Consider the following 13,124-nt stretch of genomic DNA (forward strand, 5'->3'; position numbering starts at 1 on the left):
ATTCCCAAACATAATGTGACTCTCTGATCTCCTTAAGCCACGTAGCTGTAGAAAATCTGCAGAGAAATCTATCACTTTTTAATGTTTTCAACCATAAGTCCATTCCATCCCAGTTCTACACTAAATTGTGACTTAAAAGAAAAAGAAAATCCACATGCATTTGGAATTTGTCTCACAATATGCATTTTAAATGTATTTTTGAACTTAGAACTGTGGTAAAACATTTGGAAAGTGTGATAGTCGGTGGATACCCAAGTTCTGATCTGTATATTCGTCTGGGAGGTGTGAGTCAGGTCAGCTTCATGGTTTCTCTCCCATATTCTCTAGCAAAGGGATGTCCAAAAGTGTCAGTAGTTGGAGTGGTATCAAACTACTCTCCCACATTCATACCCTTTTAAACATTTGCATGGCGGCCTGTTTTTTATTTGTTTTTGGTTTTTTTAAGTGGCTTTGCAGTGAGTCTTTTCTCCCTCCCTCCCTACTACCAGGCACTCTTTTTAAAGTGATTTTGTTCCCTAGTCTAGTTGTCAAATTTGGCAATAAAAATGTGAATATCTGACATTTTGCAGATGGGACCTCCCTTCTGCAGCTTTCCTTCATTCATGCTAATGAGCATCCACTTGCGGCTAAAATATATCTTGGATGATAGCCTTTAAAAATGAAAAGCTTTCTGAGACTGCAAACCTGCATTGCTTTAACTTGTTGAATTCTATGGTTAAGATTTATAGATCATTCATTTTGTCTTGTCTCCACTTACTCTCAGGTGTTTGTGAGCAAAGTGAGAAAAATGTTTTTATCTGTTCGCATGCTATTGTATATACCTAGTTATGATGATCTAGTCTACCAAGGTTGTGGGAGACTGAGTAGTATTGTTTCAGATGTTGTATGAGTGATGTAGCAGCACAAAATTAGCTTCAGCCGTTGTTTTTATAGGCAATTTTCCAACTTTGTCATAATGAATCTCCATAAATTAAAACCTTTAGAATCCATTCCCATTTCTTGGTGGACCTGGTTCATTACCTGACAACCATAATATCAAATGATGACTTGCATGAGTGGTTTATTTTAGTACTTTCCAGTAAAGTTAGTCCACAAATTCCTGACCAGTAAGCCATTGTGAGGTATTTGCCTATGTGAACCAGCCTGCAAGGAGTGGCAAAACTGGAAGCAGAATATTGGTTGACATGTGCCTCATTAAAATCTGCTTTTGGGAGACTTGAACTGGATGAGAGCTAATAAACTGAGACTCAATCCACACAAGACTGAGACACTGTTGGTGAACGCCTTCCCCGCTCAGATGGTGGATGTGCATCCTGTTCTGGATGGGGAAAGAACAGGTCCGTAGTTTGGGGGTCATTTTTGACCCTTCCTTGTCTCTTGAGGCTCAAGTGGCCACGGTGGCACGGAACATGTTTTACCATCTCCATTTGGTAGCCCAACTATGCCCCTATCTGGATGGCGATGACCTCGCCTCAGTTGTTCATGCTCTGGTAACTTCGAGATTGGATTACTGTAATGCGCTCTACATAGGGCTGCCCTTGAAGACAGTTCGGAAGCTTCAGCTAGTGCAGAATGCGGCAGCTAGACTATTGACGAGGACCAGTCGGTCTTCGCACATAACTCCTGTTCTGGCTCGCCTGCACTGGCTACCTATTTGCTTCCGGGCCAGATTCAAGGTGCTGGTTATGACCTATAAAGCCTTACATGGCGTGGGACCGCAATACCTGGTGGAACGCCTCTCCCGCTATGAACCTACCCGCTCACTTCGTTCAGCATCTAAGGCCCTCCTCCGGGTACCAACCCATCGTGAAGCCCGGAGGGTGGTTACTAGATCTAGGGCCTTTTCTGTGGTGGCCCCCGAGTTGTGGAATAGCCTCCCCGAAGAGGTACGCCTGGCGCCTACATTATTATCTTTCCGGCGCCAGGTAAAGACCTTCTTATGCTCCCAGGCATTTTAATCATTTTAATCTTTTTATCTTTTTAATCTTGTAATACTAATCCTTTTATCATCTTATATTTTGTTTAATTGTATTTTGTTTTCATTGTGTCTTATATGTTTTGTGATTTTATTATTATGATGTATGTATTTTATCCTATTCTGTTTACCGCCCTGAGAGCTACTTGCTATGGGCGGTATATAAATGCAACAAAATAAATAAATAAATAAAAATAAATATTCAGCTGACATTTTATAACTGTGGCTACTGCTGGTTGGAGTAAGCCCAGGCTTCATTTCCGTGTCAGTGTCATATGCTGAACTGGTCATCTGAATTAATAGTCAATGCTGTCGGTTGGATCTGCTCTGGTATATTACTACAAAGGGTATTGAAGGACTTTTTTCCATGTTGCATTAGTTTGTTTTGCTCTGAAGTAAAGTTGGAAGTAATGACTAATTTACTTTTCCCTCTGCTTGTGGAACAGTGTAGTCAAGCTTATGTGGATAGTGTTTGCTTATGTTCTGTCTGGGTGAGGAGTTGGAGCATTACTGGTCCTTGCTTGGTAAGATGGAGATGTAATATCCATTACACAGGAACTGGCTGAAGAACTCTCAGAACAGCTGTCTATTATCTTTGCGAAATCATGGAGGACTGGTGAAGTGCCGGATGACTGGAGGAGAGCTAATGTTATCTCTATCTTCAAAAAGGGCAAAAAAGGAAACACCTGGGAACTACAAACCAGTCAGCCTAACATCAATCCCTGACCAGATGGTCAGTCTGTAAGCACCTTGAAAACAATGCAGTGATTACTAGGAGCCAACATGAATTTATGAAGAACAAATCCTGCCAAGCTAATCTTACCTTGTTTTTTTGATCAGTAGACTGTGGGAATGCTGTGGACGTAATATATCTCTACTTCAGCAAAGCTTTGATAAATTGCCCCATGATATTCTGATTAGCAAGCTAGCTAAATGTGGGCTGGGTGGAACAACTATCAGGTGGATCCACAGTTGGCTCCAGAATCGTACTCAGAGTGCTTATCAACGGTTCCTTCTCAAACTGGGTGGAGGTAACGAGTGGGATACCACAGGGCTCAGTTCTGTTCCCAGTGCTCTTCAACATTTTTATTAATGACTTGGATGAGGAGGTACAGAGCATGCTTAGCAAATTTGCAGATGATACAAAATTGGGGGGCACAGCTAATACCATGGAAGACAGAAACAAAATTCAAAGAGGCCTTGATAGATTGGAGCATTGGGCTGAAAATAACAGAATGAAATTCAACAGGGATAAATGCAAAGTTCTACACTTAGGAAAAAGAAATCAAATGTACAGTTATAAGATGGGGGATACTTGGCTCAGCAATACGACATGTGAGAAAGATCTTGGAATATGAGCTGAATATGAGCCAACAGTGTGATGTGGCTGCAAAAAGGCAAATACTATATTAGGCTGCATTAACAGAGGTATAGTTTCCAAATCACGTGAAGTATTAGTTCCCCTCTATTCAGCACTGGTTAGGCCTCATCTTGAATACTGCATCCAGTTCTGGTCTCCGTACTTCAAGAAGGATGCAGACAAACTGGAACAGGTTCTGAGGAGGGCAACAAGGATGATCAGGGAACTGGAAACCAAGCCCTTTGAGGAAAGACTGAAAGAACTGGGCATGTTTAGCTTGGAGAAGAGAAGACTGAGAGGAGATATGATAGCACTCTTCAAGTACATGAAAGGTTGTTATTTTTTATTTTATTTATTTATTTTTATTTAATTACATTTCTAGACCGCCCTATAGCAGAAAGCTCTCAGGGCGGTGTACAACAAATAAAATCACAATTAAAATATGAGCAAGTGTGGAAAAAATATATATATATAGTACAATTATAAAACATTAATAAAATTGCCATTGAGATTTAAATTAAGATCATATTAAGTTTACAATGTTAAATTAAAATATTTAAAAATTTACAAAATTTAAAAAGCCTGGGCGAAAAGGTAAGTTTTTACCTGGCGCCGAAAAGATAACAGAGAAGGCGCCAGGCGTATCTCGTCTGGGAGGGCATTCCATAGTTCGGGGGCCACCACCGAGAAGGCCCTAGATCTAGTTGTTGATCTCCGGGCCTCTTTATGGGTTGGGACCCGGAGAAGGGCCTTCGACGTCGAGCGTAGTGAACGGGTAGGTACATAGCGAGAGAGGCGCTCCATCAGGTATTGCGGTCCGATGCCGTTTAGGGCTTTATAGGTAAGAACCAACACTTTGAATCTGGCCCAGAAACATATCGGTAGCCGACACAGAGGAGGGCCGGGATCTCTTCTCGATAGTCCCAGAGTGCAGGACACGGAATAATGGGCTCAAGTTGCAGGAAGCCAGATTTCAACTGGACATCAGGAAAAACTTCCTAACTGTTAGAGCCATACCACAATGGAACCAATTACCAAGAGAGGTAGTGGGCTGTCTGACACTGGAGGCCTTCAAGAGGCAGCTGGACAGCCATCTGTCGGGAATGCTTTGATTTGTATTCCTGCATTGAGCAGGGGGTTGGACTTGATGGCCTTATAGGCTGTTTCCAACTCTACTGTTCTATGATTCTATGATAATTCTCCATCTTTGGAGGTGGTAGGTGTTGCCACCACTCACCATATGGTCAGAGGCACGTTACCAAATTCTTCCAAGCTACACAGCAAGTGGATTGGACTGTGAAAGGACAACCCAAATTTTGTTTGCATTTTGACAAAGTTGGAGGGCAATACAATATCTCAGAGAGGAGGTCAGGTCTCCTGCTCTCCTGGTGCATTCACTGGGTGGTGGGACTGCCTTCAAGTCGATTCCGACTTATGGCAACCCTATGAATAGAGTTTTCATGGTAAGTGGTATTCAGAGAGGATTTACCATTGCCTTCCTCTGAGGCTGACTGGCCCAAGGTCACCCAGTGAGCTTCATGGCTATGTGGGGATTCGAACCCTGGTCTCCCAGGTCATAGTCCAACACCTCAACCACTACGCCACACTGTGGACTATAGGTATGTTCTTAAACCACATGGTTTTTTGTCTATTAGTGAATATACTTTCATTTGCAGAGGCTATTAAGTGTGAATTCAAGGCAAGTGTGAGAAGCCCTTAACTGTCAGTGCCAGGAATGGGGAAGCTGTGGTCCATAGATGTTGCTGGACTCCAACTCCCTTCATCTTGCAGTGGGAGAGAGAAGTGGTTTCTGCCCCAGGCTGAGAGCCTGCTGGTGGAACCTGTGTCTTTCCCATCCTCCCCAATAAGAGGTGGGAGGTGACTGTGTGCACCCTAGGTGATAGACAGGACTGCCTTGATTGATGGTCTTTTTGGTTTTTTGTCACAGGGTGGTAATTGGTCTTCCTAACGTATATCCAATGTGATTGATTTGTATTTTATGGTTTTACTATTTTATGTTTTGATTCATTTATTGTATGTATTGCACTTTGTATATTTATTGTGTATAAGGAAGTATAGCTGTTAATGTTTTGTGATTGTGAGCTGCTTTGAGTTCAGTTTGGTTGTTGGAAAAGATTAAACTAAAGTCAAATCATCCCTGACCATTGGCCATTCTGGCTATGGCTGATAGGAGCTGGAGTCCAAAAACATCTGGTGGGCCTCAGGTTCCCTATCCCTCATCTATAGATTAAATGAGAGAGACATGCATGTGTGTAGGACAAGGTAGACATGCTGTACAGCATGCTTTGAACATGGGTGGAGGAGAGGAGATGTGAGACGATTTGCTTCCCTACCAATTGTGTGCACTTCAGTATGGAGGCAGGCTTTGTAACTGGACAATTGTGAAAACAGAGGGAAGTGATGGGTTGGGTGGGAGAGGGGAAAGAGATCTTTGGGATGAAGCCTGGATAAGTATATCTAAGAATATTGGAGGTATGGATAACAAGGTTGTTGAATTGTAGCTTCTAAGAGACCTGGGACAGACACACTGGAGAATATATTAGAAGACCTTAAGTGGGGTGGGAACATCTACAGCTTACACAGCGTATGTGCATATGCCCCTGGCTGGGCGGTAAGAAGTAGACAAGGAATAGGGATTCGTTGTAGTAAATTTTTAAGTTTGAGACAGTACTGAGGATTGTTGGGAGAGCTGTGAAAATATGTGATGTGTCACCCATGTATGAAATAGAAGGCTGATGTGGGAGCAGGGCTTTGATTTGGATTCCTAAATTGAGCAGGGGGGTGGACTTGATGACCTTGTAGGCCCCTTCCAACTCTACTATTTTATGATTCTATGAATATGGTGCTTCACAGGCTTATGCTTGTAATACACTGATATCAATACATTTTTTTTAAAATGAGAAGCACAGGGATTTTCCAGAAGCCTATCAGATGTTCATCCTAATGACAAAATAGAAAATGGCTCACAAGACTCTCCAAAAGGCAACCCCACACTGTTTCCTCCTATAATGTGAAGGGCTCATTCTCTGTGCAGATGAAGCTCTGGTGAAGCCTGCAGTTCACGTAAATTCTGTGGCCTAAAACACTTCCCCGCTCCTTCAAATATGCAGAGGTTCTTTGGCACACAAGTTCAAGGGTTCCCTGAAGGTAGAAAGTTTGAAAACCATTATTTTATATAGCAGGTTGCACAAAACAATTAGATTCTTCTGTATGCATGCAGCATCATGGCATAAAATGATTTTTTTTTAATCTCTGCATTGTATTTCTTTGGCAGTTATTTTGCCATGCTTAGAGGGTTTTTTTGTTGCACATTTCTCAGTCTTTTGAGATTTGTCTATTTTTGATCAGTAGAAAAGCTGAAGCAAAAGCAGTTTTCATCTGTTTAATGGATTCATATAATTTAAATTAGAAGAATACTTTGTCATTCTAATGTGTATGTTGAGCCCTAGAGTAAATTGTATTGCATAGCCTAGTTAACTCTCATTCTTTTGTAGTCTAATCAACAAGATCAAACCTGGCATCATTAAAAAGATTAATCGCCTGTCAACACCAATAGCTGGGCTGGTAAGTAGTGACATATATTTTTGTATTGTCAGCCTTGCTTTCTGGATTTTCTCTTTTGCCTCCAAATAATTAGCTTTGGTATGTTGGATTTTGAGGTTATATTAGTGCAGTAGTAGCCAATGTGTGCCCTTCAGAAGTTGTTGAAACAGACTCCCATCAGCCCTGACCAACATAGCAAGTGGTCAGGGTTTATGGGAATTGTATTTCAACAACATCTGAAGGGCACCATGTTGGCTACCTCTGTGTTGTAATTATGTAATACATATGCGTGATATTATATATATTTATTACATGGCACAACCTGTTTTTAATGTTGGTATTGCTGTGCCAAGCCTTGTAATTTGTAGCATATTTTCCTTTAATCAGGTTTCATCTCATTCTTCATACCAACACAATTACTAAGTAATACTAATCTTGCCATTAAAGCCTAATCTTTTTGTGTGCGCCTTTACTTTTTGCATCCAAATGCAACATCTTGGCCAAGTTTTAAAGGAACTTTTCCAATGTTTTATATGCAATGCAGACTAGCTCCTACTGTGACATATAATCCCTGATATTTTACCCTGCCTCCAAAGACTGATGGCCAGTTAAGGTTAACAGATTTTCCTGCTGCAGCAAAGTAAATAAATTCTGTTTTGAAGCAGCAGATTAGTATGTTTCATTGTACAATTTCAAGTGGAAAATGTATTTATACTAGGGATAAGCAACTCAGGTCTAGGGCTCTTTGCCAGGACACTACTCATGTTAGGCACCTTAGCTATTTTTTCTCATGTGGATTATAATACAGGCAAAGGTCTCTTTACATCATTCCCCCTCCCCCAATATGAACAGCTTTAGAGAATGTCAACATTCATTCTGTATCTCAGACAAAAAGGATTCTGTACCAAAATAGACCTTATATGGGAGATTGCCACTGAGGAAAGGTTAGAATTCCCCCTCATCCAACTGTGGCTCTTATCCAAATGTTCCTTCCCCATGGCTGCTTCTCACCAAGAAAAAAACATGTTGGGGGATCCATCATGAATCTCAGTGTTGCATCTGGGTTAGCTTTCAGAGGATGAGGTACACTAGAAAACCACTACATTGCTATTCATATTGGTGCATTGTTTGGGGGGGAATTAAACACCTTGTACTGTTACCTTCAGGTAAGTGGCTGCAGTGTATAATTAGATACCTGAGCCAAAGGCTCTTGTTCTTCATCCACTGGAGGGGCAGGTGTCAACAGGCAGCCTTTTTGCTTGTATTAAAAATATCACACAAGTTAAACTGAATTGACAAAGTGTCTATAGGCAATTATCTGTTTTTTAAAAAAGAAAGAGGTGGACTCCGTCATGATATCAGAAAAATCGAGGCTAAAATGATGTTTTAATTTATTGTTCAGGGAAGGTAGGATTATTTTTAGAACAGAACCCAAAACGCTCTACATAATACCGCTTGTCACAAAGCACATTTAAATCCTAGTTCACTTGAAAATGTTTGGGGAAAGATTAACATACTTGGATGTTTTGAATTGGGCATTGTGTACTGCAGGAAGGGCAGCATTCCAATTAGCAAATTCCATCTGTGTGATGCTCTTTACATAAAAAAATGTTCCATGAAAGCTGGGCTTTTCAAACTGCAAATAACATGCCAAAATGTTTGGGAGGCAAACACTTCCACAAGAAAACTAAGAGCTGTTTAAAAAAAAGAAAAAGCCAATGAAAAAACAGATGATATGTTCTAAAGTATCTCTTGACCAAAGTAAGTCGTTACAGGACATTTACAGAGGAAGGATAACTATGGGTTTATTTTAGCTTTCCAAATTTGTCAGAGTTGTATATGTGTATTTTGCGAAGGATATGGAAAGCCAGTGCAAACATTTTTATATGTAATGTATAAAAATATATATTGTGTTACATCTGGGTGAAGATATATTGTGGAAGGAGGGGGGAGATCAGGTATGTATGTTTAGTGTGTCCACTGACAAATTGTGCCCTACCAGCCATGAACTACCTTAAGTTTAGCTTGTCATTCTTCCTTTTCTATGCAGATGTATCTTTAGTGCCCTGGCTATTAGCTTTTTTAAAAAACACCATGGTGTCAAGGCTAGTGATTACCAGTTCCACTTGTACATTTATACACAATTGTCTAGAAGCAAACCAAGGTGGCTAGTCCAAAAGTAATCTGTGTCTGAATTGTTCAGATTCAGAAATGACACCAGAGTCAGTAGATTTCTAGGATCAGGCAGAACTTTCTTTCTCACAGTCAAACACTTCCCATATGCGCAGTGCACATGCATCCCTCCCTCTCTCACAGACCACACATACAGACCACTACTCCCCCATCCCCCTCACACCATATACAACTCTCTCCCTCTCTCTGCCCAACTGAATCTCTCCCAATCTCTGTCATGCAGAACACACTTGAGCACTCCTCCATGCACACATTCAGAAAATTACCTCTACGGGTGAAAGAAATGCCTGCCATTTCATTAAAAAAATCAGTTTAAAAAAATGCATGAGGGCCACCAACCTGGCAATCCCTGTTCTAAAGGGAATGGTAATGCCATGGGACAAAACATGTAGTAAAGCATGCTATGCGATTGTGTTAGCTACACATGTAGCCCCGGTTCTACTCTGATTGCAGAAATAGTTGGTTGTGATTTGGCATTGTACAGAATTAACCAGCAGAAGAAAAATGTTAGCATATGTCTATATATATATCAGGAGTGGGGACAAGGCAAGGGCCACATGTCAGTGGTGAACAGGGGCAGAGGCAGAAACAGAAAGAATGTAAATTGTACCTTAGTCCGGTAGGCTAGCTTCTACAAATGTTCACACACTTCTCTACTCTCCATGCAGAAAAACAAGAGGCGTTATCAGAGTTCAAAGGCACAATGCAGCCAGGCAAAAGCATTCAACAGGGATGCAAAGTAGGGCCAGTGAGAGATGTGGTGTGGGCAGGGTGTATGTGACTGGGGAGTGTCCCAAAGGCCAAATAGGGAGGCCTGGTGGACCATTTTCAGCCCTCGGGCCTGAGGTTCCCCATTTCTGCTATACTTAGTTTTTTCTACATATTTGTTGAAGCTCGTACATCTGAGTGCACGAGAGTACAAATATATATTCTGTGCAACCCACAAACCAATTTAAAAGTGGCAGCAAGGTCCTTAGAAGAGGAAGGAGTTTTGTTTCCCTGTGTTAGACAGTTGAAAACTATGCATGAACTTTCCTCTGTGGTGTTATTATGCATACTTGGTAAATGTGGGTGTGTCCTGAGCAGTTGGGGATAGTATTTGCAGTTGAAGCACAAACAAGTCAACAAATTGTATTCGTGGATGATTAAACACAGCAGTGGAGCTAAGGCATTCAAAGGTCGTTGATGCCATGTAGGGTAAGCATACTTTTGCCTGCCCAGTTGCTACTGGTAAGAGATCTTTCTGTATTGTGTTTCTTGCTTAGCGCTGGCATTGCAGCTGGTGCCATGGCAGGTCTGAGCCACAAACCAGCTCAGCCAGAGCAAGCTGCTTCTAGCAAGTGTAGAATTTTTCAGGATCAGGAGGCCTGTCGTATTTCCATGCTGAGTTGTGTAGGAGTCAGTCTGTAGGCTACCTTCACAATGGGTGGATAAGGAATGTGCAACATCTGCCCTGCCTTTTACACTTCCTGAGCAGCTGTCTAGACTCAGGCATCTTTAACCTGTTTCTTCTCCAACTCTGGTTTAACAAGTGAATGTTTATATGATGTGCCATTACTGCTGCTTGTCACCATTCTTCCTCCCTCCTGTTTTGTTGATACTTGATGGCAAAAGTATACACTCCTGAAGGCTGTGCTGTTATATGAGGCGTATGTGTGTTCAGGAGTTTATAGTGATAAAAAATTGGCATTAGCAGCCTGTTAATGGGACGGAAATGCAGAATAGGTTTAATTGAGAGAAACCTCCAACCTTCAAATTAATCTCTGCACCTGTTGTGTCTTCAGATACACGATGTACTTCAGTTTACACTGAAATTATTTGTCTTGTACCACAAACAACCTAAGAAGACTAAGCGAATTGTAGGTGATGGCCCTGTATAGATTTGGGTGCTCTTATTTCATATTTCTCCTAATTTAAGGGCATCATCAGAAGACTACTAGATTCAAGATGTAATGATTCTTTTTTTCCTATCAATTTGTGTCTTATATCTGCCTTCCCAGTCCTGGTACCTTCCAGGTGTTTTGGACTAACACTCCCATCAGCTCTAGCTAGCATGGGGAATGGTCAGGACTGGAAGGTGTAGTCCAAAATGTTTGGGGATCACCAGGTTGGGGGATGTGTTACATAAATGCTCCACTAATATCTTAACTTCAGTTGAGTTACTAAACTTCACTTCAGAGGGGTTGTTTGAGGCTGTCCAGTCCAAACCCTTCCCTGGTGTCAGGAAATTCCAAGCTAAAGCATTCTCAATGTTTCTAGACTACTTTTCAACATAGAGGGTCAGAAGGTGGCTTACACCTGCTTTAGCCATTCATATATATTCTCCTCTGCTACTTAAATCATTCTAAATCCTAGCTTTTAAAAGAGCAATTGTGCAGAGATTGCATATCTTCAGTATCATTCCTAAAATTAAACTACAGTTGTGAGGGAACTTTCCTGTTGACACAGTGATACCCATGCCTCATGAGGTATGCAGTCCTTTTCTTTTTCCCCATTCCTTCCATCTTAGTTGGGCCATATGTAGAACAGCACCTAGGATAATGCTGCTATAATAAATGGACAGTGGATAAGGCATTTCTGTTCCCTCTAGTGGATTCACTTGGCCCAAGAAACAACCTGTCTATACTCATCAGTTGTGCAACACCTGGCTGATATGATATCTGAGAGAGGAGGCTTGAGCCCAGATCAAAAGCAGGTTTGCTAAGTGTCACAAGGGTAAGTGACTAGTCTCGTGAAAGAAGGATGAGGCTCCCTGTGTCTGATGAGCGGAGTTGATAACATGTTATAGTAAGATTATATCAGGGCAATGTATAGTTCACTAAACAAAAATGCTGTGCCCACTCCAGCATCACTAAAAGTGTAGTTATGTGTTTTGTATAAATTGTTCAGATTTGTATGCTCTTAGTTTGTGTAATTCTCCATTTTGAATCATGTGAGGAGCAAAGAGCTATGCAGAGTATGAAAGTGAGCCCCAGGCTAGAAATTTGTTGGCTTTATGATGTCTTTGTTAAGAGCTGCTTTTTAAAGGCAGTATAAAGATTTAAATATACTTTCTGGCTTTTGAGATTTCACCAGGTATTTACACACAACATTATTTTGATGTCGATAAAGACTATACAAGTGGTTCCCAAACTTTTATTCCCATGGACCACTTAAAAATTGCTGATGGTTTTGGTGGACCATTTGATTATTTTTCTGCCTGTTGTAGCAATTGTAGCGTGCTATGCTAGATGCTGTATGGTTTTTAATTGTATTTTATTGCTTCCTTTATTTCTTATATTGTCTTTTGTTCTATTATAGTTTGTATTCCATAGAATTCAAATTGTAAATGCAATATAAGGAAAATGAAGCAATAAAATACAAATAAAATTAATATAGATATATTTAATGCAGACATACCATGGACCACCTGAATGAAGTTCACTGTCATGGACCACAGTTTGGGAATTGCTGGGGTAGACACTTGCTTTTTAAACAAACAACCCTGATATCTATACCTAATGATACCACATTCTGTACTTTTCCACTGTAGAATTGTAGGCACACACATGTAGTTACAATGTAGAGGATGAACCAATTCAGCATTGCCAAGTATTTAGACACATCATGGATAGAGCTGCTCCTTAATGCGTTGGTTTGAAGTGTTGCATAATCTGGACAAGTAAAACTTTGTCTTCACATAGTAGCAACACAGTTTTTAAAGGCAAGACATTTGGAGTAAGGGCTTGTTTCTCAAATGGTGAAGCTTCTTATAATTGTGACTATATTGGTAGCAACACAATTTGATGTGCCTAGGTAATGCTGTGTGTGTGTTATAGATCTTGAGTAGGTAAAAATATAAAAGTAGGAATAGTTCAGGTACTCCCAAATCACGAAGAATTTTTATTTTTAATTAATAATTAAAACATGTAGTCCTAGACAAATATAATGTATTGCTAGTCACATCTCTCGCACACATGCTCATCTTTTAGTGTATTCTACTGAGTGTCTTGAAAGTCATTTGCCCAAAGGCAAAATATATTTGAACTGAAC

At 40.7% G+C, this 13,124-nt stretch overlaps 1 protein-coding gene across 11 annotated transcripts in view; it reads left to right on the forward strand.

Annotated features, from left to right (window-relative positions):
- Nucleotides 1-13,124, forward strand: part of LMO7 (LIM domain 7) — a 178,980-nt gene that overhangs the window by 51,371 nt on the left and 114,485 nt on the right. For all 11 annotated transcript variants that reach the window (XM_061630013.1, XM_061630015.1, XM_061630012.1 and 8 more), the window contains one exon: nt 6,851-6,920. In XM_061630013.1, the coding sequence (XP_061485997.1) occupies nt 6,851-6,920 (70 nt within the window). The remainder of the gene's footprint in view (nt 1-6,850; nt 6,921-13,124) is intronic.

Source organism: Rhineura floridana, chromosome 5 (assembly GCF_030035675.1).
Source record: "Rhineura floridana isolate rRhiFlo1 chromosome 5, rRhiFlo1.hap2, whole genome shotgun sequence".
Lineage (NCBI taxonomy): Eukaryota > Metazoa > Chordata > Lepidosauria > Squamata > Rhineuridae > Rhineura > Rhineura floridana.